At 36.3% G+C, this 27,210-nt stretch overlaps 1 protein-coding gene across 2 annotated transcripts; it reads right to left on the bottom strand.

Annotated features, from left to right (window-relative positions):
- MBIP (MAP3K12 binding inhibitory protein 1) lies at nt 1–22,238 on the bottom strand. Of its 2 annotated transcripts, XM_026711225.2 has the most exons (10): nt 22,073–22,238; nt 14,895–15,014; nt 12,901–13,122; nt 12,714–12,810; nt 9,175–9,240; nt 6,598–6,750; nt 5,326–5,423; nt 4,513–4,551; nt 3,013–3,099; nt 1–2,018 (listed from the first exon to the last, which is right to left on the bottom strand). In XM_026711225.2, the coding sequence occupies exons 1-10, from the start codon at nt 22,202–22,204 to the stop codon at nt 1,965–1,967; spliced, it is 1,068 nt and encodes a 355-aa protein (XP_026567010.1). In that variant the 5' UTR covers nt 22,205–22,238; the 3' UTR covers nt 1–1,964. The 2 variants fall into 2 exon arrangements, with proteins under 2 accessions (XP_026567010.1, XP_087778040.1); XM_087921914.1 differs by lacking the exon at nt 14,895–15,014.
- Between the last annotated feature and the right edge of the window lie 4,972 nt (nt 22,239–27,210).

Below are 27,210 nucleotides of genomic sequence, written 5' to 3' on the forward strand. Positions count from 1 at the left end.
TGGCTTTTACAAAATGAGACAATGTGGTCATTTATTTATTTGCATATGAAATCCTGATCTACCATTATTGTGGGCAATTTACAAAATAAACAAAGAACAAGAATACAAACCAGACAGATTTATATAGGGTTATTGACAGTTATTCTATTCGGAATGAAAGACATTATAAAAATAGACATCATAATAACCAAACCAGTACTAGTGGCTCTTTGAAGCTGTACACACAGATAACTGAAATACATGGAAGAAAGCAGACTTTACTCCTTTGTAAAATGTTCTATCCTGTAGTTCAGGCTGTGAAATTCTAGTGTTCTTCCTATTCTGTTAATATAGATGAGAATCACCCCTTCCATTCTCAGGCATCAAAGCACACACACTTGAAGAGGGCAAGAATAATTATCCTCTTCCCTTGGATACTGATTTTACAAGCATTGAATCACTTGTATAGATTCAAATAAAGGGTGCTACTATTGTGTGTAAAATGAAGAACATTCTAATACACTCCAGTTATAATTCACAGGATCTAATTCACAGGCCCGTGAGATTATGACATAGACAAAACTGGTTTGAAATATGAAGTGCGGAGGAGGTGTATTTCTTAAATCATGCTAGGCAGAATCCCTTTGTGTTAAAAAATTATTGCTCAATATATGTTACAATTGCTTGAATTTACACTGAAGAATAAAAAGAGTAATGCTAAACCTTTTAGATGGCTCTTTGTAGGATCTCTTGCTACTAGACAAAAGCTTTAATGGCAATGTATATAGGTGGATCTACTACTGAGAATTCAATTACGTTTTGAGAAATGTAATTTTCATATATATCCATCATCTTCAGTAATAGAGCATGGATGATATGGGAGTTTTTGATCCAAATACAAAATTCGACATATTTTCTATATATTAAGGGAGCCACAGAATATGTTAGTCACTCATGACCACCTAGAAGATCAAGCAAAAGACATTAAAAAAAATCTGATGAGTTGAGACATCTTTCACTCCGATCCCCTCGCAGACTGCACATTTCACTTTCTTCTTTCTTCCAAATTTATTGTCCAAATTAGCACTTAAAATTTGAAATACATTAGCTGATTGGCTCAGAGTCAACTATGATTAATCACTATCACTGTGTGCTTTCTCTGAATTCTATTAAAACCTGTCACATCTGTGTAATATTTTGCTTTCTCTTTTTTTCTCTCTTCAGTTTTGTTCTTCAATATTTTTATTTAGTGCTTTATAATGTATTTCGGTTACACTGAACTGCATTAGACAATATCAAAACTTCCAAAGAAACAGTAGCATTATTTAATTGAGAGAGAATACAAGCCAATGGAAACTTTCATAGCTCCTTTGGGACAACATTCCATGACTGGGGTAGCCCTATGTGTAAATTAGCTCCTTTACAAAAATCGACTGTTCCTCCAAAGGTTATAGTACTCAAAGTAGCAGCTGTTTTACAGATTTTAGTTTACTGGCCAGATAAGCAGAATTCAGTATTCCTTTTGATAATTTGATCCTAACTGATAACATGCATCAGTATGCTTGATAAACAGAGATTTAACATTATCCTAAAACCCAGGCTTATTTAAACCATTTGCTTGTATTTCAAATTAATTGGAATTTTAAAATTCTCTTCAACTACAACCATATACAGCTAGTCCTCAACTTACAACAGTTCATTTAGTTACCATTCAAAGTTACAATGGCACTGAAAAGTGACTTACAACCATTTTTTACACTTACAAATTGTGACATACCTGAACGTATTAGTTACAGGCCACTGATATATGGCCTGCTTCATTTCACTGAAATCTGCAAGAATAAAAGGCACATTTTGGAGATGGCAAGATGTGTCGGTGCCCCTCACTGTAAATCAATTGTTGAAGAAAAGAACACATTTTACATGGCAGATCCTAATGAAAGTACGGTAGTTTTCATAGACGTTTGAAGGTGGTAACTGCAACATTAGTCCTTCAAAGATGTTTTGGGATCAAACTCATTTCCCTCAATCAGGTCCACCTTCAGAAAAGACAGGGAAAAAATATTTACTCCGGTGCTTTGGGATAAATGATTTTTTTTAATAAGAGCACTCAACGTTTTTTATTTACTTACTCTAAGTTTGGTATTATACCAATCAAAGCATTTTGGAGAGGAGGAAAGGAATATTGTTCCATTATCTATTGAGAAATGTGATATGAAAATAGGCCAGAGATTGAACACAAATTCTACTGGCAGGAAGGTAAGGGATGAAGTAGGTAATGTCAACATGTATACTCTGGCTCTTTATGAAGACCTCAGAATGTAACTGCCCTTTTTCTTTCTTTCAATGCTGCCTCTCTCCCCCCCTCCTCCCCCACTAGAAATATTACCTGTAGAAACCCTACTCAGAACAAACTAAGAACACTCGTCTTAAGATTTCAAAACACCAGTCAGTGTGAGCAATCATTGGCTGGGATGACTATTGCCATCGTTTGATTGGACAAGGATGAGTATGCCTTGGTGAGTACTGCTTCTCTTAACAAGATGAATGAATTTCATACAAAATAGGCTATTAGTGAATGAAGAAATGAAGAAATTTCTTACAGATGGTCTCTTCCTCTCCACCAGGAGAATCTTTACCTCTTTAAAGGTACCATGTGAACTACACAGTCATATTTTCAGTAACATTCCTTGCCAGAATTATATTTCAATAGAAATTTGTTTGTTCCATCAGCATAGCACATGAATCATAAAAACAATATATATTTTTTCTACTAAAAATTCCACAGATCCACCTTCCCATTAATGGAAAAGAGATATTTATAATTCTACTTCCAAAACATTCTTCATTTTTTTTTCAGTCTAGATGAATAATAGTTTACTTAATCCAAGTTTCCAATAAGAATTAGATAAATTCATGTGCATATTTAGTTTCCACCATAAAAGCTAGATAAAGAATACTCAGTTTAAAAAGGTTAAATATGCATGAAAGTATAATGGAGTCTCATTGCCAAAATCAAAGAAACTGATTTACCACTTTGGGCCTCCCTTCAGTTGTTTTTCTCAGCAATGTTTGTTTGAGTGCATTGATCTTCTCATCAAGTTCAGTCAGAGTATAGTTCTGCCGTTAAGAAAAAGATAGGAGCTCAGTATCATGAATTAGTAGCAAAAACATTTAAATTAAGAAATAATTTGAGAGCAAGCATAGAGTTAATATTCTGGAGAAAGGATGAACAACAACATATTTACAATCTTCCACACCAGTTTCAAAGCTTCCTTAATTTAAAGAATATCATGGTCTGGAATCCAAGATTACTTGGTGGCAACAGTAATTTAAACTTAGATTTCAAACCATGATATGAACCCTGATTTTATATAGTGATCTTCGGCTAACATTTAATCTAATTTTTAAAAAGTGAGCTGAAATTCAAAGTAACAATAGCACTAAAGCTAACATTAGATATATGTGTGAGAGTCACATGGATATCAAATCTGTCAAAACTTTGGATTCAATTACAAAAAGGTGCATCTGAATAGAAATGTAGCACCTACCTGCAACTTTTTAAAGCAGCCACGTTTTTGTCAGTATTACATGGCAGTTAAAGAAAGCAGCTACAAATCCTGAGGCAGGGAAGCCATTTTAAAAGATGCAGGTACTACATCCATGCTTCCTCGTGTTTCAACAATTTTCCAAATTGTTTTCGAAATATTGTGTAGCTCTTATGAACACAAAGTTAATTCCTGACTTAAACACTAACGTCTATAGCAGGAAAATCTCTATGACAATTTAAAATGTTTAGTATTAGAACACTCAGAAAAAAAGACTTTGTCCATTGATTTTTTTCAAATTATTTAAGAACAGTTAAACAAAATGCTGACCTTATACATAGAAAGCCAATCTTAGAAAAATATTGAAGATTATTATTTCAATAAAAACTGCTTCAGTCAGATTCAGATTTGTGTGGAATCCATGAAACTGCTAATTAATGCTTCAGAAATAACATGGGGAAAAAAATCTTCAGGATATATGGGCAGTTTCACCTTTCTTGTAATGCTGCATGATCTAAAGCACCTTTTCAGCTTCACTGAACCTGAAGCACCAAATCCTTCTGGTAAGTTTTTCACACAAACAGGCAATTGCTAACTGATGCTTTTTATGTGAGTTGGCTACGTAAGTGAGTTGGCATGAGAACTGTCCCTATCAGCACTATTCACACCTTGAAAATTGTGGTACAACTGCTGTTTAATTAAATCAGCAATCTAAGAACCAAATTTAAACATCCCTGACAAGAAAGTTTTTCACTCTGGCTACATTGCTGCGCAAAGCTTAGAATTGCTAAGCCTGTCAAGCAAATTTTACTCTGACATTAATATTGTAGGAAGATGAACTAGAATATGCATGTAACCCTTTGGGTGACAGACAGGAAGAAGATTCTAAGTAAATTAAACATACACCCCTCCCCATTTCATGAATTAGGAAAGCCTCTCTAAATTTGTAACTGTAAGCACATATTAATGTAATAAATAGACTCACTTGATTTTGTTGAATTTTTCTTTTTTTCATAGACAAATTCTGTTAAAAATTCAAATATGCAATATGTCATTAGCAATGGTACTATAGTTTTAATAAAAAGTAACTATTCTCTTCCTCTAGAAGACCTACATTTTTATGAATGGGAATTACTGAGCAGCTAATTTTTTTCTCATGTAACCTCTCTAAGTTTTTCTGGAGTGCATGTTCATCTCCCATCAGATAAGGAACAAAGTGCTCTATTATACAAATTATCTTTGCTATTTTAATCTTTCTGAAAGGATTCAATGCACGTTGCTCAGTCTTCTCTCTCTCTCTGTCTTTCTCTCCCCCCTTCCCTACTTCTCTGTAAAAAGAAAAGCAAATTAGAGAAAAAAGATTTTTATTTATAATGTCTTAATTTTTTAACTGTTATCTCCCTTTCACTGAACTGGAGTGTTGGTTTTTAACTAGAAAGAGGACCCAAATAGGAACTGTGTGGTACATGTGTGGTACGTGTAGCTGTTTAATAGATCAGCTCTTAGGACAAAATCTTCACAGTTATATAAGTGGAAAACACTCTGGACACTTTAAAAAAGCTAATCAATCTTATTGAAACAACACCCCATGAATTTCCCAGTGTGTACACAGAATTCCTGTGTCTGTTAATAGCTCAATTGACCTTGATGGAAATCACCATGCAGAGCTATCACTTCAGATGAACTGAACAAGGCTGTTTCGAAGACTCTGGGTCCAAATATACACATTCAAGACATTTAGACATTCCCATTCAAGACATTTAGAATATGGTACCAAAGACTTAATAACACTACTTACCACAGACTGAAAATATTCAGGAGACATCCCTTCCAATTCAAGAATTTTATCTTCAAGCTTTTTTATCCTCTGATAAATATCTTTGGGCACCGGTCCACCTACAGTGAAGTGTTAAAAAGGAAAAGCATCAAAAATATATCATGACTAGGACAATTTTAAAAATAAATAGGAAGGTTTCAGAGGCAGATTAACATTTCAGCCAAGATGTGAGGATAAAAGAGTAAATAAAGGAGAAAGACATGGCCCAAAACTATATTCTAATGCAATAAATTGCTGGGACATCATAAAGCTTGCTTGTCAATTCTTTATGTACATGGGTTAGAGGTTCCAAATATAGCTGTGAACCCAATCTGAAAAATTAAAAAGATCAAATTTCTTCATGTTATTTTCCACTTTCTGTTCAACAAAGCAGGAATATTAAAGTGGCTAGATCACTGGGGGTTCTTGCACAATGACTCTAAATGCAGGAGTTTTATTTTATTTTGATTATGATCTTTATGACAAATTTATTGCTATACTGTGTATTTGCATATCAATAGTACCTTAATATTTTATACAAATGCTGTATTGATAGTCATAATTTGCCAAAAGGCATCAATTAAATTTTATAGATTATCACCAAGATCCAATGTAGAGTTATGTAATAAGTTTATGAATTAAATATGTTCATATTTCATTAAAACAGCTTAATAACAATGTTATCCATTCAGCCAAAAAACAACAACATTTGCATGCATTATAACTAGACCAGGCTGTCCCTTGGCAAAGTAGTGAAAAATATAATGGGAGGTCAAACAAGGGGGGAAAAAACCCAAGGGTTCACAAATCTTTGTTTCCATACAGTGAATAATTATTCCAAATAACTAGCCGAAAATAGTCTAAAATAGGGGAGAAAAAACAAGACGATAGTTCTTATATTTAATAATTTAAAGGTCATTTAGTTCAATAGCCACTGACCTATTTACCACTATCAGGCCACTAGCAGAAAGCAATGTGAAGGATTGGATGATATGTTTACTATGAAAACTCTAAATAATTCCTGAAACTCGTGGTGGGAAAAAATGGTTCAAAATAGAGAAGAAATGTATCATACGATGCTGTACATCAATACATTTACTATCCAGATTTTACCACTCTAATCCATTTCAACCTTTGTCTCAGTAAAAATTCTATGGCACAAAAGTAAGAGACACAGGATGAAATTTCACTTTTGCTGGCTGTTGCTGAAAGACATTACAGTTTAGAATTCAGCTATAAACTCATTCTACTCACCTGTTTGTAACCTTAAATGTGCTTCGATGTTCTGTAGCCTCTCTTCTACTGCTTGATTTCCACAATCATGAGAATGAGTGTTGGCATTATGGTTGGAAACCTGGGCATCTTCATTTCTAGTCTGAGGTCCATAAGTATTTATAACTCGAGAAACTGGGATTTTTAAATGTACAAGGTTAATATTATTCCAAATAACAGGACTGAGTAAGTCCATCTGTTCACAGCCTTGTAGCTGAAAGACCCATTGGATTAAATGGAACTTATTTCCAATACTATATCCTGACAGAAGCTATCAACCTCAGACATAGCTATCTCCTGCTTAAAATATATGACTATTTTTTTACAATGGCCAGTGAGAGGTATTTTATCTAGATTGTCTACTTTCTTTTGTAAAAAACTAAACATTCCTATTTCTTGTATAATTCAGGCTCAAAAATATTGCTACATTTCAAAATCAAAATGAGTTTGTCAAAATATCGGTTATACTATACATTTTTCTATATGCCAATAATAGACAGTATGTAGAAATATATTTTCAATATGATAAAGTCACAACTATTTAGGACTAAAACTAATGAAAGCTTTGTTTTATCATAGTTTACAAAATAAGCCGTCATTTAGCAAGTTGAATAGCAATATTCAACATGCTAAATTATAAGCTATCATTTATACATGACAGGAGTTAGGTTCACCAAGATGCTAAACCAAAATAAAATAGATATACACCATGGCTTAGCACAATGTGAATCCAACCTAAGTGTTTTGAATTACATGTCAACTGTCAAATAAACTTCAGGATTCCATTTAATATTTGTTACTCAGCTGTTTCTCATATCTAAGAATACCATCTCTAACCTGAATAACAAATGTCTATGGAGATTCTTGGTTGTTCAGGTCATGGTTGTCCCAAAGGTCCTTTTTCAAAAGGCAACTGGACTTTGTTTTTCCTGGAAGACATTTCACTTCTCAACCAAGAAGCTTCAGAACTGAAGAAGCTTCTTGGATGAGAAGCAAAATGTCTTCAAGGAAAAACAAAGAAAGTCCAGTTGCCTTTTGAAAAAGCACCTTTGGGACATAAATAGCAAATGCTACAGCAGATAGCTCACAAAAATTAAAGGGCAATTTTACTTGACACTGTCTAGACAATTTCTTCATGATAAAATAATAATAAAAACATTACTGACTGAACTTTTCATGTCCTTTATTTAAAACAGCAAGCCACTAAATCTTTTACTTGAAAATTTCTGTCTCATTTTTCCTCTGTGAGCCTAAGATGGTTGATGTAATGTCATTGTTACTGTTCATTAATAGTAATTAAATGAGCTAGTCAAATATCATGACCACAATATACAATAAAACTCAAATACAATAGAACAGTTATAATACAGAGGGAGAAAAATATTTTTAAAAAAACAAATATATATATTTATATTTTCTGAGGTTCTCACGGGTATTAGTATGTAGATCTTTGGTTATTTGGGTTTTCACTCTGAGAAGCACAGAGCCGAAGACAGAAGCCTGAAGATGATGAATGAGACTTCATCGAAACGTTGCCTAGATACTTCTAATCTTACGTGGGAGAAAACCCGAATAACCAAAGATAGATAGATAGATAGATAGATAGATAGATAGATAGATAGACAGATAGATAGATATAATTTTCTTAAGTTTTCGCAGGTACTTACATGTATGGCATTCAGCTTTGTTCGGGTATTTTCCCACGTCATTGTAGTTGTGCTTTTAAAGTTGTAGCGACATTTCGGCAGAATCTCATCTGCCATCATCAGGCTTCTACAGAATATTGAATTCTACAGAAGCCTGATGGTGGCAGATGAGATTCTGTCGAAACGTCACTACAACTTTAAAAGCACAACTACAATGACGTGGGAAAATACCCGAACAAAGCTGAATGCCATATATATATATATATATATAAAACCAAAGATATATATATATAAATATATATATATATATATATATATATATATATATATATATATAAGAGAGAGAGAGAGAGAGAGAGAGAGAGAGAGAGAGAGAGAGAGAGAGAGAGAGAGAGAGAGAGAGAGAGAGAGAGAGAGAGCGCCTCAAAATGGAAAATTTGAACTAACCAATAGAGACGGAAGAGAGTTTTGACTCTTTCCCAAACAATGACCCATGATCATTAACTAAAATGCTCACAGCTTGATTTATTTGTAAAATTTGTTCCAAGCAAGAACTTAAATTCAGCAAAAGTTAATTGGTGTACTTAAATCTGCAGTTTTAGAATCTCTTCGATTATTCAACACTTCCCTCCATGAAGTTTTCCAGTATTTCTTTCTGCACACATTTAATATAAAGATATAAGTCTATTGAAGCTGAAAAATCGCTTGCTGTTGGCTTATCAAATTACCAGAATCTAAGATAAACACTTAGCAACAGTGATTTGTTTTGAAATATATAAAGAAAGGAACATGAACATTTACAGAATACAGTGAAATAGTTCAAAAATATATTTAATGAAACTGAAGAGGCTTCTCTTTCCTTTATTAATTAGCTCTTAGAGAAGTGGGCAGAGAAAGATATAATAGTACTTACCCTTCACATGACTTTTGAAACCTGGATAAGGTGTAAACACTGCGTCAGTTCTAGCACAGCTGTTTTCTAAAGATGTTTTGAACAAAAAAAAAAAATTCATCATTTCAACCACTTAGGGAGCTCAGAATTCATTCCAAATGTTCAACAAAGTAAAAAAATATTGAATTCAGAAATTATGCCTAAACTACAAGACATCATGGCTTAATTCAGTAAATTTGCTAAAATTATAAGGATATAAATGATTATGGCTTGATATGTCTGATTAAGCTTACCTTACTTTAACTACGTTCTTGGTTTGTCAGACACAGAGGATAACAAGAATAATTCTGGAATGTCTACAGATATGTTTTTACTAAGATTCTAATCTGAAAAGTATTTTTTACTACTTTTCATTTATACACAGGATTGAAATAATTTTGCAGAGCCTTGTAATATATATTTGCCCAAAGAAAATCATACTGAAGTCTGTAAGGTTTAGCCCAAATATATAGGCACAGGATTGTATACTGGTGAAAATGTAAACAATCTTAAAAATACACTAATTTCAGTTAAGTCAGAAGAACAGTCAAACCCTTTCCTCACCTTTTATAAAAAGTGAAAATATATATAAAAAACCTAAAAACTTTTTTATATTTATAAAAAGTGCATATTTCTAAGATGTAATATTACAAAATACACATTAGAATATACAATAAAATATGCATTATTTAATCAATTCAATTGAAACAAATATATTTTATATACAATACATGGAGATATTTTTTTTTGATAATTTTCATAACTGAAAATCACTATCAAAATAATTTGGATCAAATTTTTATTTTGAAGCAAGCCATTTTTCTCTAAGTAAAGAAATAAAGGTTTTAGCAAGAAACATAGTGCTCATTTCTGTTAAGTTATATCAAATATTACATAAAATACTTTGTATAATAAATAAATTATTTCATTTGGAAACAAATACACTGCTCAAAAAAAAATAAAGGGAACACTTAAACAACACAATGTAACTCCAAGTCAATCACACTTCTGTGAAATCAAACTGTCCACTTAGGTAGCAACACTGGTTGACAATCAATTTCACATGCTGTTGTGCAAATGGAACAGACAACAGGTGGAAAGCATAGGCAGTTAGCAAGACATCCCCAAGAAAGGAGTGGTTCTGCAGGTGGTGACCACAGACCACTTCTCAGTTCCTATGCTTTCTGGCTGATGGTTTGGTCACTTTTGAATGCTTTCACTCTAGTGGTAGCATGAGACGGAGTCAACAACCCACACAAGTGGCTCAGGTAGTGCAGCTCATCCAGGATGGCACATCAATGCAAGCTGTGGCAAGGTTTGCTGTGTCTGTCAGCGTAGTGTCCACAGCATGGAGGCACTACCAGGAGACAGGCCAGTACATCAGGAGACGTGGAGGAGGCCGTAGGAGGGCAACAACCCAGCATCAGGACCACTACCTCCGCCTTTGTGCAAGGAGGGACAGGAGGAGCACTGCCAGAGCCCTGCAAAATGACCTCCAGCAGGCCACAAATGTGCATGTGTCTGCTCAAACGGCCAGAAACAGACTCCATGAGGGTGGTATGAGGGCCTGACGTCCACAGGTGGGGGTTGTGCTTACAGCCCAACACCGTGCAGGACGCTTGGCATTTGCCAGAGAACACCAAGATTGGCAAATTCGTCACTGGCGCCCTGTGCTCTTCAGATGAAAGCAGGTTCACACTGAGCACATGTGATAGACGTGACAGGGTCTGGAGACACTGTAGAGAACGTTTTGCTGCCTGCAACATCCTCCAGCATGACCGGTTTGGCAGTGGGTCAGTAATGGTGTGGGGTGGCATTTCTTTAGGGGGCCGCACAACCCTCCATGTGCTCGCCAGAGGTAGCCTGGCTGCCATTAGGTACCGAGATAAGATCCTCAGACCCCTTGTGAGACCATATGCTGGTGCGGTTGGCCCTGGGTTCCTCCTAATGCAAGACAATGCTAGACCTCATGTGGCTGGAGTGTGTCAGCAGTTCCTGCAAGATGAAGACATTGATGCTATGGACTGGCCCGCCCGTTCCCCAGACCTGAATCCAATTGAGCACATCTGGGACATGTCTCGCTCCATCCACCACTACATTGCACCACAGACTGTCCAGGAATTGGGGATGCTTTAGTCCAGGTGTGGGAGGAGATCCCTCAGGAGATCATCCGCCACCTCATCAGGAGCATGCCCAGGCGTTGTAGGGAGGTCATACAGGCATGTGGAGGCCACACACACTACTGAGCCTCATTTTGACTTGTTTTAAGGACATTACATCTAAGTTGGATCAACCTGTAGTGTTTTTTTCCACTTTAATTTTGAGTGTAATTCCAAATCCAGACCTCCATGGGTTGCTAAATTTGATTTCCATTGATAATTGTTGTGTGATTTTGTTGTCAGCACATTCAACTAGGTAATGAACAAAGTATTTAATAAGAATATTTCATTCATTCAGATCTAGGATGTCTTATTTTTGTGTTCCCTTTATTTTTCTGAGCAGTGTATATTTACTGTCTGAAATGAAAATCACTTATGATAGGAACAGGTATATATGATCTCTTGAAAGCTAGAGTCTTTTTTGTTTCTAAGAAGAAAATGTCTTGTATCATACATGAGTCACGATTTGTTTTTGGTTTTACTTATAACTAGAAAATTGTGCTTGATAACTGGATTTTATTTAATCCATTTTAATAGTCATAATATGGATATCAAATTTCTATCTTTTATTTAACAAGCCAACTTTTAATATCGAGTAAATAAGACTCTTAACCTGGAAAGATGGCAGGTTAGTAACATGATTTGAGCTCACTGGTGTAGCATGAATGAAATGTAATTCTAAAAACAGACTTTTGTGTAATGACAACCCATCATATCAATGTTTTGTTAGAAAATTCACCAAGAGGACCACACCTACCACTCTTGCTAGAAATTTGGTCTAAATAAATGGTAGTCATTAAAAAAGGTCAAATTAGCAAACTCCACATTTAACCAAAAGTAATTTGGAATGCTATTAAGAAAAAGGCTAAATGGAATTCTCTTATTTTTAACAAGCTTTTCTATTTTAAACAAAATTTCAATTTGGAAATATTTTACTCCTATTCACTGCATTAATACATTTGTTGAAATGTGAATAGATCGTTATTTTCTGTTTTATTCCATGTTTTGGTTCTAAACTGAGTGGGGTTTATTCCCATATAAATTACAATCCAAGTCCTATATAAAAATACATATCAGCTGCATTGTATTCTAGGAAACTGGCTAAAAGACTATATATATTTGGAAAACCCAAAGGTGCTTTTTCCGTAGATATACTTGGAAAGAAATAATTTGGGGGTCAGTTGGAATGTTATTATAAATGGTATAGATCTATTACAAGAAATAAAAACATCTAATTTTTTGTTTAATCAATATTTTTCTCATTGTTAACAGGCAATCTAGTTCCCTTTTTAGGAGTCTTTATTGAGGAAGAGGGGAAGAAAAATGGTGATGTTGCAAGAAACCATTTGGCTGCATAGCTACCTTGATTACAATCCATAACATTGCAAAATTCTCTGACATTGTTTTCATTGATCTCAGCTTGTTTCCTTTCAATGAAGGCGGATATTCGTCTTTCAATCTGTAGGTAAGAAACAACTTATTTAGTATTCATTATTCAGACTGAAAGGATTTTGACTTGATAGGAAGAAATGGTCCGACATTCACTTACTTCAGCTTTCCCGGCTTTTATTTGAACTATTTCTGGGTCAAAACCAAAAGGACCTTCTTTCAGATATGCAGAGCCACTGGCTGTAGGTTTCATTTCCTTCTGTAGATCTTTATCTATTACATCTGAACTACTTTCAAAATGTCCATATTCTGTCTTACTAAAATTATACATGGGCGAAGTATTTTCTTCTTTAATCAAAGGCTGAAGTTTTTCCACAAAAAGCTAGGTAATAGGAGAGAAAAAGAATTGATTTAAAGCAACAGAACATTTTTTTTTTTAAAAAGCTGAGATTTCTAAAACTCCTTAAAATAATTTCAGAGACCATATGTTCTCATTATTGTGTACATAATCTAATCAAATAAGAATTGAAATATCGCATCTCAAAGTGTCACTGCCCTTTTGATCACTGCCTTTTACTAATCTGTGTATTATTAAAAAAAAAAAAAAACCTCTAGAGAGCTCAGACTATCAGAGCAAATCTGTCTGTTACTCATCTATTTTGTACCAAATCAAAGCAGCAGCTTTTGGCACCAATACCACTTAATTTACATGTCATTCAAATGCTTACTCAGAACATTAAGGCTTAAGCATTTTCCTCCTTAATATGAGAGCCAAGACTCTCATTCTGTTAAAGGTTTTACTTTAGCATTACATCACTGACAGCATCTCCACTTGAAAGGGCAGCCACCGAAAACACAGGAGAGAAAGTAAATATCCTGTTCCAGATTCATACCTATCCCAGTGCAGCCAATATTTGAAAAACAAATGCTCTTTATTTCTATATTTCTTCTTGCTTTAATTTAAAAACCGTAATTTTTTTTTAATTTTTTTTTACAACTATGTCATAAAATACAGGAAAAATGAAAGCTCCACAATTCTTTAATGCCTCTGTGTTTTAAAAATAATGACACAATCCTGAAGAGTACTTTCAAATAATACAAACAAGGAAGAGCTGTGCAACAATTATTATTTCTCCTGCTCCCATTGACAGGAAATTCTGAAAACAGGATTTTACGCTATGCCAATCTACATAAGTTTTAGTAAGCATTATTTATTTTGAAAATAATAAAATTGATGATTCTATAAAAGTAAACATATTTTTTTTAGTTCCTGTGAACTAAAAACTCACAAGAACTAGTTTTTGCTCAGTCTCCAATCAATCAATTTTATTTACTTTTAATGTGTACATTTAAAGTGATGAAATATTCAGCTGAAAATTTCCACTATTATGGTGCCACATGAACTGACTGAAATGGTGCCAATAATGTGGTAATTTTTTCCCAAAGGCGATGCTGCCGACAGATTACATTCTAATTTGACAGGAAAGTAAACCAATTAAGGATATATTCTCACTGAGTACTAGGCAGAGGCCGTAAGATTTGCACTAGTAATTGAGCCAAGATTCAAACAATGCAACTTAACTTTAATAAAGATTTAAAAGGCATCAGATGAAAATGATGTAACACTGAAACTATTTACTTGATAAATTGAAACATTAGGCAGAGGAAAAAAAAGTTCCTTTAAAAAGATCTGGGCTGGCACTAAGGTTAATTGCTGATACGCACATACACCAGGATGCATCATGCTGGGATAATGCCCCTTCTTGATCCACTGAAAGCACTCCACAAACTGCAGAACTCACCCAACGCATGGAATCATTATCCTAGCGTGACTTACACCTGCCGTGTTATTGCTTAATTATAACCACCCCAGATACAAATGTACTGCATTTACAGTGGAAGTGCAGAAATCAACAGGAATGCATTTTCCCAATCTACTTAACCAGAACAGCTTGCAATATTATTTCCACAATACTTCCAATAAACCTGTTATCTTAGAAACAGTGAGGACCTTTAGGAAGTGAAGAATTTCTGGTGTTCCACATAGTTAGCTACAACTATTGCAAATACATCAGTTTTAACAGTAGTGTACAGGATTTAAGGTTTGAATTGTGCAATTAGGTTTTGGAAAAGTGCTTAATAAGAAACATTTACCTGTAAAGAGGAAATATGCTGCTGAAGAGCAGTAAAGAGCAATTTAGGCTGGGGTGGTGACATGCCTTGAAATTTCTCCCAGTTTATGTTAATTTTCACCACATCTTCCTCAAGGTTAAACTTTAAAATTCAAACACATAACATCAAAAAGTTATGATGTAAAACATTAGCAATTATACTAGAAGGTAAGATCTGAATAAAATGTGAGCTAAGAACTGCCATGCAAGATTAGATCAATGGCCCACCTTGTCTGGCCGCTTGCTTTCCATACAGGCAATCAGAAGACCCAATAACAAACTTTAAAGACAATAATTATTGCTGCACAAATTCTTTGAAATTAAATATTCAGAATCCATCTGACTAAATACAAAGCCCTTCTTTTCCAACTATTAAAGCTATTTTATTTTTTAACAGGTAGGCTTGCAGTAGTGATTTGAAAAGTTCTCCTGGATGTTTCCACAAGTTTATTTCAAATGTAAAAATTTGCAAATATGTCTGTTTTTAAAAAGTGTGTTTGAAATGTATTGTCTTAGAGAAAGTAGCTTACAAAATAAATAAGAGAAGATGTAAAAACATGTTATTGGGAAAAAAACCTTTTGAAGTTTCCTTAAAAATTACAAACTGATAAAAGCTAAAATGAAATAAAGATAGAGAGAGAGAGAGAGAGATAAGAGATAGATATAGATAGATGATAGCTATCTGTACCTTGATCAAGCAAAATATTATTAAACTTGGAGATGTCTTGTTACATAATATACTTATTGTAAACATTGGATTTTTATTGCAATATGTTGCATGCAGTTGCAGATTAATATATTTTATATTGTTCAAGCTCAAATTTATTTATGGATAAAAATCTGTGCTTTATTATCTATCTTCTTAGTCCCTAAGGTGCTTTTTCAAGAAGTAACTGGACTTTCTCATTTTTCTTTGAAGACGTTTTGCTTCTTGGATGAGAAACAAAATATCTTCAAAGAAGATACCAGAAAGTTCAGTTGTCTCTTTAAAAAGCACCTTTGGGACAACCATGAGCTGTATCAGTGGTAGCCAACCGGTGGCCTGCGGCCCACTGATGGTCCATGAGAAAATTTTGGTGGGCCGCAGAGAAATATTCCCCCCAAAGCAATTAATCCAGGCTGTGCAGGAACACAAGGCTGGGCTGCCCACATGGCCTGCCCACCCGTTGGCCTCCACCCTTCGGCCAAGTGCAAACCTGCAAAAAGCAGCACAGCCCTCGACGGCCAGGATGAGGTAATAGTGCTGTTGCAGCAAGAGGGGACTGGCAGCACAGGCGGGCTGAAACGGCGATGGAGATGGGCGGAAGGTGCAGGAGCGCAACGCCACTTGCATTTGTGCGGCACTCCCTTCCCCTCCAGCTTGCCTCTTCTGGCCTGGATTCTTCCTCAATGGCTGCGGGCTGTAGGGATGGCCCAGGACAGGAAAAGTACCAGGTGGGGGGGGAGGGGGCAGAGTGGGCAAGTCTGCACTCACCATCCAGTTCAGAGGTCTGGAATGGGGTGGCAAGGATGGCGTCAGTTTTCTCGTCCCTCTGCTCAGCTGTCCCTCCCCACAGCCCCAGCCATAGCTTCCTGGGGAAAGCACAGCAAAAGTGAGCAGAAACATAGCTTTCTCTGGGGCAAAAGAGCTGAGGTCAAGGAAGGTACAGGCAAGAAAAGATGGAAGCCGCTGCCTTGGAAAAGTGCTGCTTTCTGTTGCTGGTGCCTTCCGATCTCTGCTCTTTTGCCCCACCAAGAGCTATGTTTCTGCTTGCTTTCTTTTCCGATGGGGGGCAGCAGAGACGTCAGGGCTGCTCTCCCCCCTCAGCAAGCCAGGCCTGGAGGAATGCGAAGAATTGCGGGCGAGCGTCAGAGAAATGTGTGTTGGCATTTCCATCGCACTCTCCTCTGTCCTGAAGTAGGATTGAGTGGGGGGAAGAGAGCAGGGGGAAGGGTAGGAGGGAAGGAGAAGCCCGGCTGGCTTTCCTTTAGCATGGGGTGGGGGGAGGAAGACCAAATGCCCAGACCAAAAGTGTGCCAAGGAACATAGGCTCCTAATAACCAGCCTTTTGTGCAGGCTCCAGCTTTTTGGGCTCAACTCCCCCCTCCTTCGGCCTCCAGACAGGGTGGGACCCTTCTCTGCTTGGAAGCGGCGGGAGAAACCTAGAGCTTAGCCTAGGGGTGTTCTCTTACGTGAAGACTGAAGGGGGGTGTTGCCTGGTTATTAGGAGCCTGTCTTCCTCAGCCCTTCCAGCCCAGCCCTCCTTCCCTCTCCCAACTCCAAGCAGCCACACCTGGCTGGGAGGAGATATGAGATAACAGGAGACTAGATTTGGGTGGGGGGCTCAGCTTTTCTTCCGTTTGAGGAAGAGCCGGTTCCTCCCCATTCAGGTCTTCCCAGTCTCCAAGCACCACGTGGCTTCTTTTGAATCCCAGCAGTATTAAATCCTCTTTCCCACCAAAGGATGAGAGAGGCCCCTCCTTTCCCTTCGCTCTGCCCCACAGTTATGATTAAGCATTTATGATTTTGTTATAATTAAATATGCATGTTTATATTTTTTTAAAAAAATATTGTATATATTTCTTACATTAACAATTTTTTAAATATTAAATTTATATTTAATATAAAAATTATATTAAATATATTATCTTTTTTAAAAATTCGTATTACTGGTCCTCGGGATTTAAAAGTATGAGCTTGGTGGTCCCTGAGGTCCAAAAGGTTGGCGACCCCTGACCTGGATGACTGAGAATTTCTATAAACTAGTATTTCTGAAAACTCTGTAGTTGTCACTCAAAACGTAATTCAGTAGAGTGAATCAGGGGGGAGGGGGGGAGACATCCTATTACAGTTCATTTCAGCTTTGCCAGGTTTGGTGTTAGCAACATCTTAATGGAGACCAATTAACTTTGTTTTGATTATTGAAAATAAATTACTCTTCTCATTTTCCAGAAATCATGGCTCACTGAATTCTGTGGCTGTCAAATTTCAGCTTGTTGGTAAATTGAGGTATTCATAATGATCACAAGCTTCAGGACACATAAAGATATGCCTTACTCTCAATGTTTTGGGCTTAAAACCTGTCTTCTCTAGATTATTTTCTAACAGTTTCCTGTTTTGGGACTCGGGTTTTTCTGGTTTATGCCTTACGCTTTTGGATTTTACTGGACTAAAAATGTTTTAATGTTTGCATTCTTGTAAAACTGCTGAAAATTTTATGGGAATGTGATGAGATACAAATGAAATAAATTAATATATCTAATCTACGATAAACAGATTTCTGTATGAGTAAAGAGCAGAGGATGTGAAAATATGTAATATGTTTTCCTCTCTTCTGTCTATATTCATCTAAAATTGCTTCAAATGATCCCCAACATATTTGGGGAAATTGTGTATAGTGATTGACTTCCACACAAATTGAAGTCCAGATTCAACCATGGAAACTGATAGGAAATTTAAGGCTACTTACAACCCTCAACCCAATCTACTTCACAGGTTTAGAACTGTTGAATTGAAGAAAGTGCTGTGTGTGTTATATTAAGTAAGCACAGGTGAATAAAAACTGATCTTTTTTTAAAAAAAAAAAACTGGATTTAAAAAAAAATTAAATTGGATTTAAAAAAAATTAAATTAGATGTTTTTATTTTTATCAAATTTATTTTAATAAAATGCTTTTGGAGTAAAAATCTATCTAAAGATAGTTTTCTATTTAAGATACATTAATAATTTAGTTTATTCAACATGAAATGGAGCTTAGTTATGTAGTATGAGGCTGTATATTCTGCAATATTTAAATTTTTGATAAATTCAAACTCTGCAAACTGAGATAACATGCATTCTAAATAGGAAACCTTCGTTTTGTTTACAAATAATAATATTAAAGATTCTAACTAGCAGCAAGAATGAGTCCTTACATTTAAAGAGCACTTGTCATTTCAGATCCATCATGGCAGCACCTGTTAGCGGGCATCTATTCACCTGCTGCCCGCCACATCCCTCACCTTGTTATGTCACTGCCGCATCACCAGCTGTCCCATTAAAGTGAATGGGACTGTTGGTGAGTCAACAGCGGGTCAGAGGAGGACCCACTGCGAGAGAGATGACAGTTGCTCTTTAAAATTATGATTTAAATCATAATTTGGGAGTTTGGCTCGAGACTCATGATTTAATTGGGGTAACTGCCAGAATCCTGACATCAAGTTGATTTAAATAAAGCCTTTTTACTAATATAATATATATGATGGTAACTATCAGAAAACATCACAAAATATTAAAAGTTTATCATCTTGTGCAGCTGCATTGCTAACTGTCCAGGGTTGTTTGTGGCTCATAGGATATGCCTGTTCTAAAAGAGCAACAGATTATAAATCTAACAAGCAATTTAAAACTATAATAAAAAACATTTTAATGTTTAATGTCTGCTGCTGGCAGACTGATAGTTGGACATAACAAAATGTCATCATTCTAAACATGACAGTTAAAATTTATTTATTTATTTTATTTTGTCAAGCAATTATTAGATAACAGGTATAAGTGGAAACATGGTTATAAATACATGAAATGGATACGAGTAAGAAAAAAAGAAACAATAGGACAGGGATGGTAGGCACAGACAAAATATATAGATTTGCAAATATGTCCATCTTTCTCAACAGGATTTGGGCAGTTCCTATTTTCTAATGTTTAAATAAATAGAGGACATATAGCTAGATGATAACATATTCTGGCTTAACTCAATCATCATCATACTATTTCTGGTTGCTACCAATGCCTTTCCCCTATTCATATCATCAGCAACTGCAACACAGAATGAGAAGTTCCTATGAAGCAAGAATATTTTAGGTATTCCTAAGTCCATAGGACTTTTTTTCTTGTGCAGTTTACAAAACATACATTTTAAGTCTTTTAGGATATATCTTCATTTAATCATAATTGTAGTAAAAGAAAAGTAAAGATATATGATGTTGTTGGATATTACAAATACATATGGTCTCAATCCTATATTTTGGTATAATTAATTCTGTATTTCATACTCCAATGATTTTGTCTTCCAGTTCACTTAGTTGTAAAATTAATATGTTATACAGAATGCAAGAGAGCAGTTTTTAATTAGAAAAAGAAATCTAAAGTATTTCTATTTGTTTCAAACTTCATGTAATTGTTTGGTTGCAATTCTGTATGAAGAAATTCAAATTTAGTTCAATGACTTACTTTTGAGTATTCAGAGCATTGTGGTATTCAGTTGTAAAAACTGTTTTCAACCATTACGAGTGAAGTACATTTGTAACAATGTTAACAGATCATGGAAGTATAATAGTGTCTGAAATATAGCCAAGGCCACAAAATAGATTTTTTGTTTTCCAGATTAAATTCCAGTTGTTTATCCAAAGGAGAAAATGTCACTTTAAGTAGGGAGTCAACTAATTCCCACCCTCCTCATTTCCATCCACTAAGAACAGGGCTGTCAAACTTTCAGGGCCGTGGGCTAGATGCATCATGTGCTGGCCATGCTCACACCCAGTTTAGCAAAGAGGGAAAAAGTCCCAATACATCATATGACGCCATTGTGACGTGAGTTTGACACCCCTGTACTAAATGGATTGTGGCAAAGACATATTACAAGTCTTGAAATTATAGCTGACAGTTCTCTTGCTTCTTCCTCATTATAACAAATGCTTCTAGCATTCTTATAGTATAGATTCTTATGGCTTCTCTCTTCATCGTCTAACTTTTCAGTATACTTTTTAAAGTTTATGATCAAAATAATATACTACATCATTTACTATGGTAGCAATATAACTAGAATTATGGTATCTAAATAAATAGGTGCTTATTTTTAACTGAAATAGGCAAAAAGCCTTCAAGGATGCAAAAGAAGATTTCGAGAATGGGACTGCATTTATTACACTTCACCTAACTCAAGAGTACATGTTCTTTGAGAACACAAATTAAAGTTTAAAACCAGACTTTTTTTCCCTAAGTCTTACGGCTGTAATATTTCAAACTTACAGATAGATGTGCATAGATACTCATTTAGTTAAAACCATATGTAAACATATTGAAAACTTTTTGAAATCCATGTGTTTTCCCACCCCTACCCTTCTTTAGATAAAGTAACAGCATCCATTTTAGATCAGAACTGTTGGTTATTCATGGCTGACAGACTATATCAGCTACACAATCAGCAAGCAAGGAAATGGTTTAAAAATAGAACAAACAAATGAAAAGATAAAACAGACAATCCACCCCCAAGGGTGTGTGTATATGTGTATGTATGTGAAAGTCATGTAACCCCTCATACATGGAGACACAACTGTTTTTCTCTGCTGTGGAAGGCAGACTATATTTAAATGTCTATGGAGATTCTCAGTCATCCAGGTTTCCAAAAATGCTTTTTTCAAGAGGCAACTGGACTTTCTATTTTTTTCTTTGAAGACCTTTCGCTTCTCACCCAAGAAGCTTCTTCAGCTCTGACTGGATGGTGGGGAATGGAAAGAAAGGAGTGGAAGAAGCTTCTTGGATGAGAAGCGAAAGGTCTTCAAAGAAAAACTAGAAAGTCCAGTTGCCTCTTGAAAAAAGCACCTTTGGGATAAGACTATATTTACCATTCCGAAAGCCTCCATTATCCATTGGTAATTCTGTCACAGTGAAAGCGAACAAAGCAACAGACACCACATCAAAGAAAGATATCATTTCAAAACTAAATCAAACACGAAAGAAACCTCTAGGAAATACTCCAAATCTTGAATGCTTGCCAATTGTATCTCAATCAATGATTCCCCCCCAAAGAAGACGACGCGAATTCCTTCCTTGTAGCCTATTCAGAGTAGTCGCAATAACCTGGCGATGCACAGAGAAGGCTCTTACAAGCATCTCAAGGCGTGTCGGAGAAAACGTGGGAAGAAGCGCGCTCGCTACGTTTAGCGCGGTTCCTCCTCGAAGCCAAGCCGAAATCAGAGGCTCTGCTAGGTCATCCTTTGCTCGCCTCGGATGATTCCTATAGCAACCCGGGGCAACCTTTCTTGCCTCGTCCCTTCAAGCAAGTCTCGTCTCAACCTCGCTATCCCGGAGTCTTCCACCCGCCCGGGCATTGGGAAGACCGCGATCTAGACACCCGCCATCTAGATACCCGTCCCTTTGCCGAGTTGGAGGTCTGGCTTCATTCCTCCCTCCTTACTAACCTGCCCAATCAACCGAAGCAGCGAACGCAGGGAACCTCTCAAGACCTCTCCGACCGGTTCTTCGAAGGAATCCCTCGGCGGAGCGGGATCCTGGGGCGGATTCAAGCGTACCTCTCCTTCCGCGGAGGCCATGACAGCCCATGAAAACAAACGCTATTGGTCGCGTAGGGGATTGCGTGTCTCCCACTCTTCGCCTGCCTCGTGTCGCACAGAGATGACGGCATAGGCTTCCTTTTCACCCACCCCACCCCCTCTCCCCACGCTCCCACTTTAGGAGTCGTAAATCAGCCTGAGAGTGGGACGCGGCCGATCTGCCATGGAGGGAAAAGGCCGGGCTGTGACGCTTCTGCGATGCTGCCTCTTTCTCCCCCGCCCAGGCGTTGCTCTATTCTCGTCCTCTCTTTTTGGAGAAGCGGGCGCTTAGCCTTTTGCGATGTTGCGAGCCGTGTGCGTAGGAAAACAGATTTGTTGGAACAGCGATCTGGAACCTGCATTCGAAGAATGCGAATAATGTCCTGTTGTTCTGGAAAATGGCATTTTGAACCGAATGATCAAATCCTGCAGCTGGGCTACAGTATTTGATGGTGGTTCAGCGTCACTCCTCTGCGCATGGCGCTTGGTAGTTTAGTCATCCTGCTTTGACCCTAGGAATTAAAATCTCAGTTCGCTGTAGAAAAGCCCACGGAGGAAGGCGATGGGAGGAAAATAGGGTTTCAACGCCGATGGAGGGCATGTGAGCCTTGAAAAGTGATGCGTGAGTTGAGACTATCATGTCCTAATGGGGCTAAGCAAGTGTGAAATCAAAAGCTATCTTAGGAAGCCCCCCCCCCCTCCTAGAAGAATGAAATACTTTGGGAAATATTAAAAAGGCTGGATAAAATATTTCTTCTAAAGGAGAAATAATAAGCTTAAGGGAGGCAGAAACCAGCCCCCCCCCCTTTCCTTGCCCCAAGGAGAAAACTGAGGAGGCCAGCTTTTAGAAATGCAGATTTGGTAATCCATTCAGAAAGACTGGCTCAGATAGAAACTTCAGATAAGCAACAAACAAAAGATTGACAAAATTAGCTCAGATAAACACATAGGATTTGCATTTCCCCTTTTTCCTTGTAGAGCCAGCCATGACCCCATAGGAATCTGACAACAGCCAACAGAATATCAAAGGACATGTTCTTGCACAGGAACAGGAAGTTCAAATACAAAGCCCAAAAAGGTATAAAACCCACCAATTCTTAATTCCATTTTGTTAGCTGCCCAGAATCACATGCGGTTGGTGGTTCTGCTTCATCAAAAAAGAGAACCTTTCTTTCCAATCAGCCTCCAGTCTCCATTTTGTTTCCAGTGCCTTTCTTCCAGCTTGGAACTGAACCAGATAGATTTTCCTTCCAACTCTATGCTGTGGTTATTGGGGCAGGGGCTCAAAAGCTTAACACTGGGAAACCCAGGGGAAATATATTTTAAAAAATATTCATGTTTAGTCTTCCTGTCCAGAAAGAACCTTATATACATTATTAGATCACTGGTGCATTGTATATTGCACACACAAGGATAAATTCTGCAGAAATAAGTCAAAAGCCAAATCTGAAACACCTTGATTTAATGTTAACTGCTGGTAATGGAAACAATCCACCAAAGTTGTTCAGCATGAGACTACTGTGGATTTATTTCAAGGTCCTCAGGTGGACGTACCCTTGCAAGTAAGTCCTCCTTATCAATAAAGAGTGGAACTTTTGTCCCTACATTACCTTTTTCTTAATACTCTGTATTGTAATATGTATTTTAAATAAATGACTAAAATTATTTTCAAAATCTGGGACTACAGCTTTTTTTGGCACATTTTCATTCTTAACAATTAACAAAAACTATCTTTAGTAATGTGGGAAGTACATCCCAAAAGGACAGTGCCAGAAACCTCACAGCACCAGAAACTTCAGAAAACAGTGCCAAGGAACTCAAGCCAGCCCTTCCCCTTTTAAGAAAACCAAGAATCGCCAGCTGAAAGAAAATACTCAGAGCAGCCTGCTAACGGCTATTACAAAAGTAACAAAAGCTGACCACAGAAATACTTAAGTAGGGCCATTAAGATAAGGGGAATTGACTAAAAATGAACTCTCTAAAGGTAAACTGAAACTCCCTTTTTCCTGCCCCCTGACAAGATTAACACCCCCAGGATAGGAAAGACAAAGGTCCTGAGACAGGATTAACCCATTAAGGCAGGAAGACAGGATCCAAGGCAATCACTTTAACTAGAGGCACACAAACTCATCAAGCCGCAGGAGCCTCAAAGGGGAATCAAGCATAAAAGACTCAGATTTACACTTCCAATCTGCTTGCAACCCAGGAATATTTGAGCTGTGTCATACCTGCTTTTTGCCTTCTTTCATTATTGAATCCCACTTTCTGCCAGCTGCTTTGGAATTCAGTTCTTTTCAGCGTCCATGATTTTTCCCAGCTGGGAACAAACTCAGGAAAATTTCTTCCAACAGTAATCTGGTATTCTAGTTTTAGTACACTGCATAACTACTTTCTATGGTACTTGGATAAAGTAATGTAAACCATATTTTAGGGATAGGGCTTAAAGAGAAGGGATGAAAGCAGCACAGATGGTGGCAATTTTCTGGGCAACCTGCTCTCTCACAGTGCCATGCCTGCAAAACTGATTGGTACTGCTTTTATCCTTTAAAAATGATACATATGACACAGGAACTACCAAGGTTGGAAATCTCATTCTTTCTCTCTTAAGTAGTGTTAATTAACCAAAATCATCATGAGTAGCATATTGAATAGAACATCTTTGGGTCTATCTAGGGACAGCTATAGCATATGACGGATGGTGCATTCAATGTAAAAAGAGTAAATGGTACAAAACATGAATTAAATAATGGTATGTTGTGTGTCTATGAAACCAAAAGAAAAGAAAAACACTAATTTGAGTGGAGCTAATGCATGCAGAGGAGTAACGATTTAATTGTAAATTATAAATGAAAGGGCCAAAAACATACATCAGAAAGTTATAAACTGTTATAATCTAAGCCATGGATACATATGAAAGGTTTGCAATAGCTGCATTTGCACTCTACTAGATGGTCTAGGGAAAGAACCAAAGATGAGTTTTGGAGAAAAGTTGTAATGTTTTGAATGATGTGATTCAGTGGGGAAAAATATTATGCTAGGTTAAAAATAGATGAATGCATAGAAACAAGATTTATTAAAAAAAGAATTTGGAGAATCAACAGTGAAGGAGAGTGGTGACTGGTAAGAGATTGCTTAGAAAAATGATTGTTTTGAATACATAGCTCTTTTTTATATACACATGGCAAAGGAATGAATAGAAATCTAAAAATAGTGTTTAATTTTTTTTTGTCTGATGATAGAAGATATTGTGAAGGCTACAAGACTGATGATTACTCTAAATATGATGAATACTCTAAATTTTACTTTTTGGTAGCTTGAAAGAATCTTGGGGGGAAAAACTATAGAAGAAAGGAAGGATTGAAAACAAATAAAAATAATTACATTAAGAGAAATAAATTTTACCTATATGAAAAATTAATTAGCAGATGTATTTCAAAATTGTGGGAGTGCAAAATGATATAAAGAAAGAGGATGTGGAAGTGGCTTGGACATGACTCTTTTTTACTTAATGACAGAAGTATGTGGAGTTGTGGTATGAAAAATAATAAATATGAAAAACAATATAGCACTTGGAATAACAATCTGAAAGAGGGAGGGGGAAATGCATAGAAGAAAATGATTGCAACAAGAAATGAAAATGACAAACATACAATATCCATCTAAAGAGAAAAAAGACAACTGCAAAAATTCAGGAAGAATTAAAATTAAACCTAGAAAACACAGGCAATTTTGATGGAAATTTTTTAAAAACTTATAGAAGGGGAGTGAAGCAGGCTGAATAAGAAGCTTCTATCAAAGTGAATGTAATAAATGATTAAATTATTGGGATAAAACTGAACCAAGGAGTACTTTAAAGATTTATAGTGCTGAAGAGTGGAACTTAAATCAATGCTATAAATGGGGAAATATTAAAAATCAGTAAGACTGCAGGTGTAGATGGTGTAAATTGTAGACATGTTAATGTACAGTTATAGTTTGTTCGTTAACTGCCTGACTTAGTAATATATATGTGAACGCTGTTATTTTTTTGACTTAACAAAGATGTAAGCTTGTGGGAAGATAATAGAAGAATGGAACGTAAGCAGTCAAGAGATAGAACAAGTCTATTGAAAGTTCTTGTACATATAGCAATTGTCAGCCTGGTGGTAAGGACACTGGGAAGAAACATTTTAAATAATTCATAGACTCTGTATCAATAATGGCTCTCTAAATAAGAGGTGGAAATCCTTATTATAATCTCACTATTTTGCATTTACCCCAAAACTGTCTTTAAAAATATCTTATAGAAGTCTGCATATTTCTTGCTTTCTTGATCTTGGCCAGCTCTGTGGGACTTGACAAAGATTAGAAAGAATAAACACAAAAGCTGTAGTTTGTATTTTGCACATTCTGATCAAAATAGTGCAAGAAGAGAGAGAAAAAAAGACTATTGGTGTTTTTGAACTTTGGTGTTGAAGAAGACTTTTGAGAATACTATGGAAAGCCAAGAAAACAAACAAAAATAAAACATCAATTCAAAGTTTTCACTTTAGGCATAAATGACCAACCACAAACTATCATATTCTGAATACAGTATGCAAAGACCCTGTTCTCTTGAGAAATTCATAACACTAGAAAAGGTGGAAGAATAGAGAAAAAGAGAGTGACCAGTAGCAAGGTAGATGGACTTGATTACAGTTGTAATGAGTCCCTATCGAAAGACATGAAAGGATTGGGGGAAATCATCCAAGAGAAGCTATACATAGTCACTAAAATTGATATTAACTAGATTGCACATACATGTAATCCTCAACTTATAATCATAGATCTAGTGAGTTTGAAATTACAATGGCACTGAAAAAAATGGTTTACAGTTAATCCTTGTACTTATGCCCGTCACAACGTCCCTGAAGTCACATGATTAAAATCTGAGTGCTTGGCAACTGGCATGTATTTACAACAGTTGTAGAATCTAAGGGATGTGTGATTGGCAATTACAACCTTCCCAGCTGGCTTTTGAAGAGCAA

Source organism: Pseudonaja textilis, chromosome 1 (genome assembly GCF_049901715.1).
Source record: "Pseudonaja textilis isolate UNSWEBS1 chromosome 1, rPseTex1.2, whole genome shotgun sequence".
In the NCBI taxonomy this organism is placed as follows: Eukaryota; Metazoa; Chordata; class Lepidosauria; order Squamata; family Elapidae; genus Pseudonaja; species Pseudonaja textilis.

Bases quoted from the DNA above. Each gene is read 5' to 3' on its own strand.
- MBIP (XM_026711225.2), bottom strand. From the start codon at position 22,204: ATGGCCTCCGCGGAAGGAGAGGTACGCTTGAATCCGCCCCAGGATCCC. The intron at 5,424-6,597 runs GTGAGTAGAATG...ACTTCACTGTAG, and splicing joins ACATTTAAGGTTACAAACAG to GTGGACCGGTGCCCAAAGAT. The intron at 2,019-3,012 runs GTAAATCAGTTT...TCTTTTCTGAAG, and splicing joins CTGAAGGGAGGCCCAAAGTG to GTGGACCTGATTGAGGGAAA.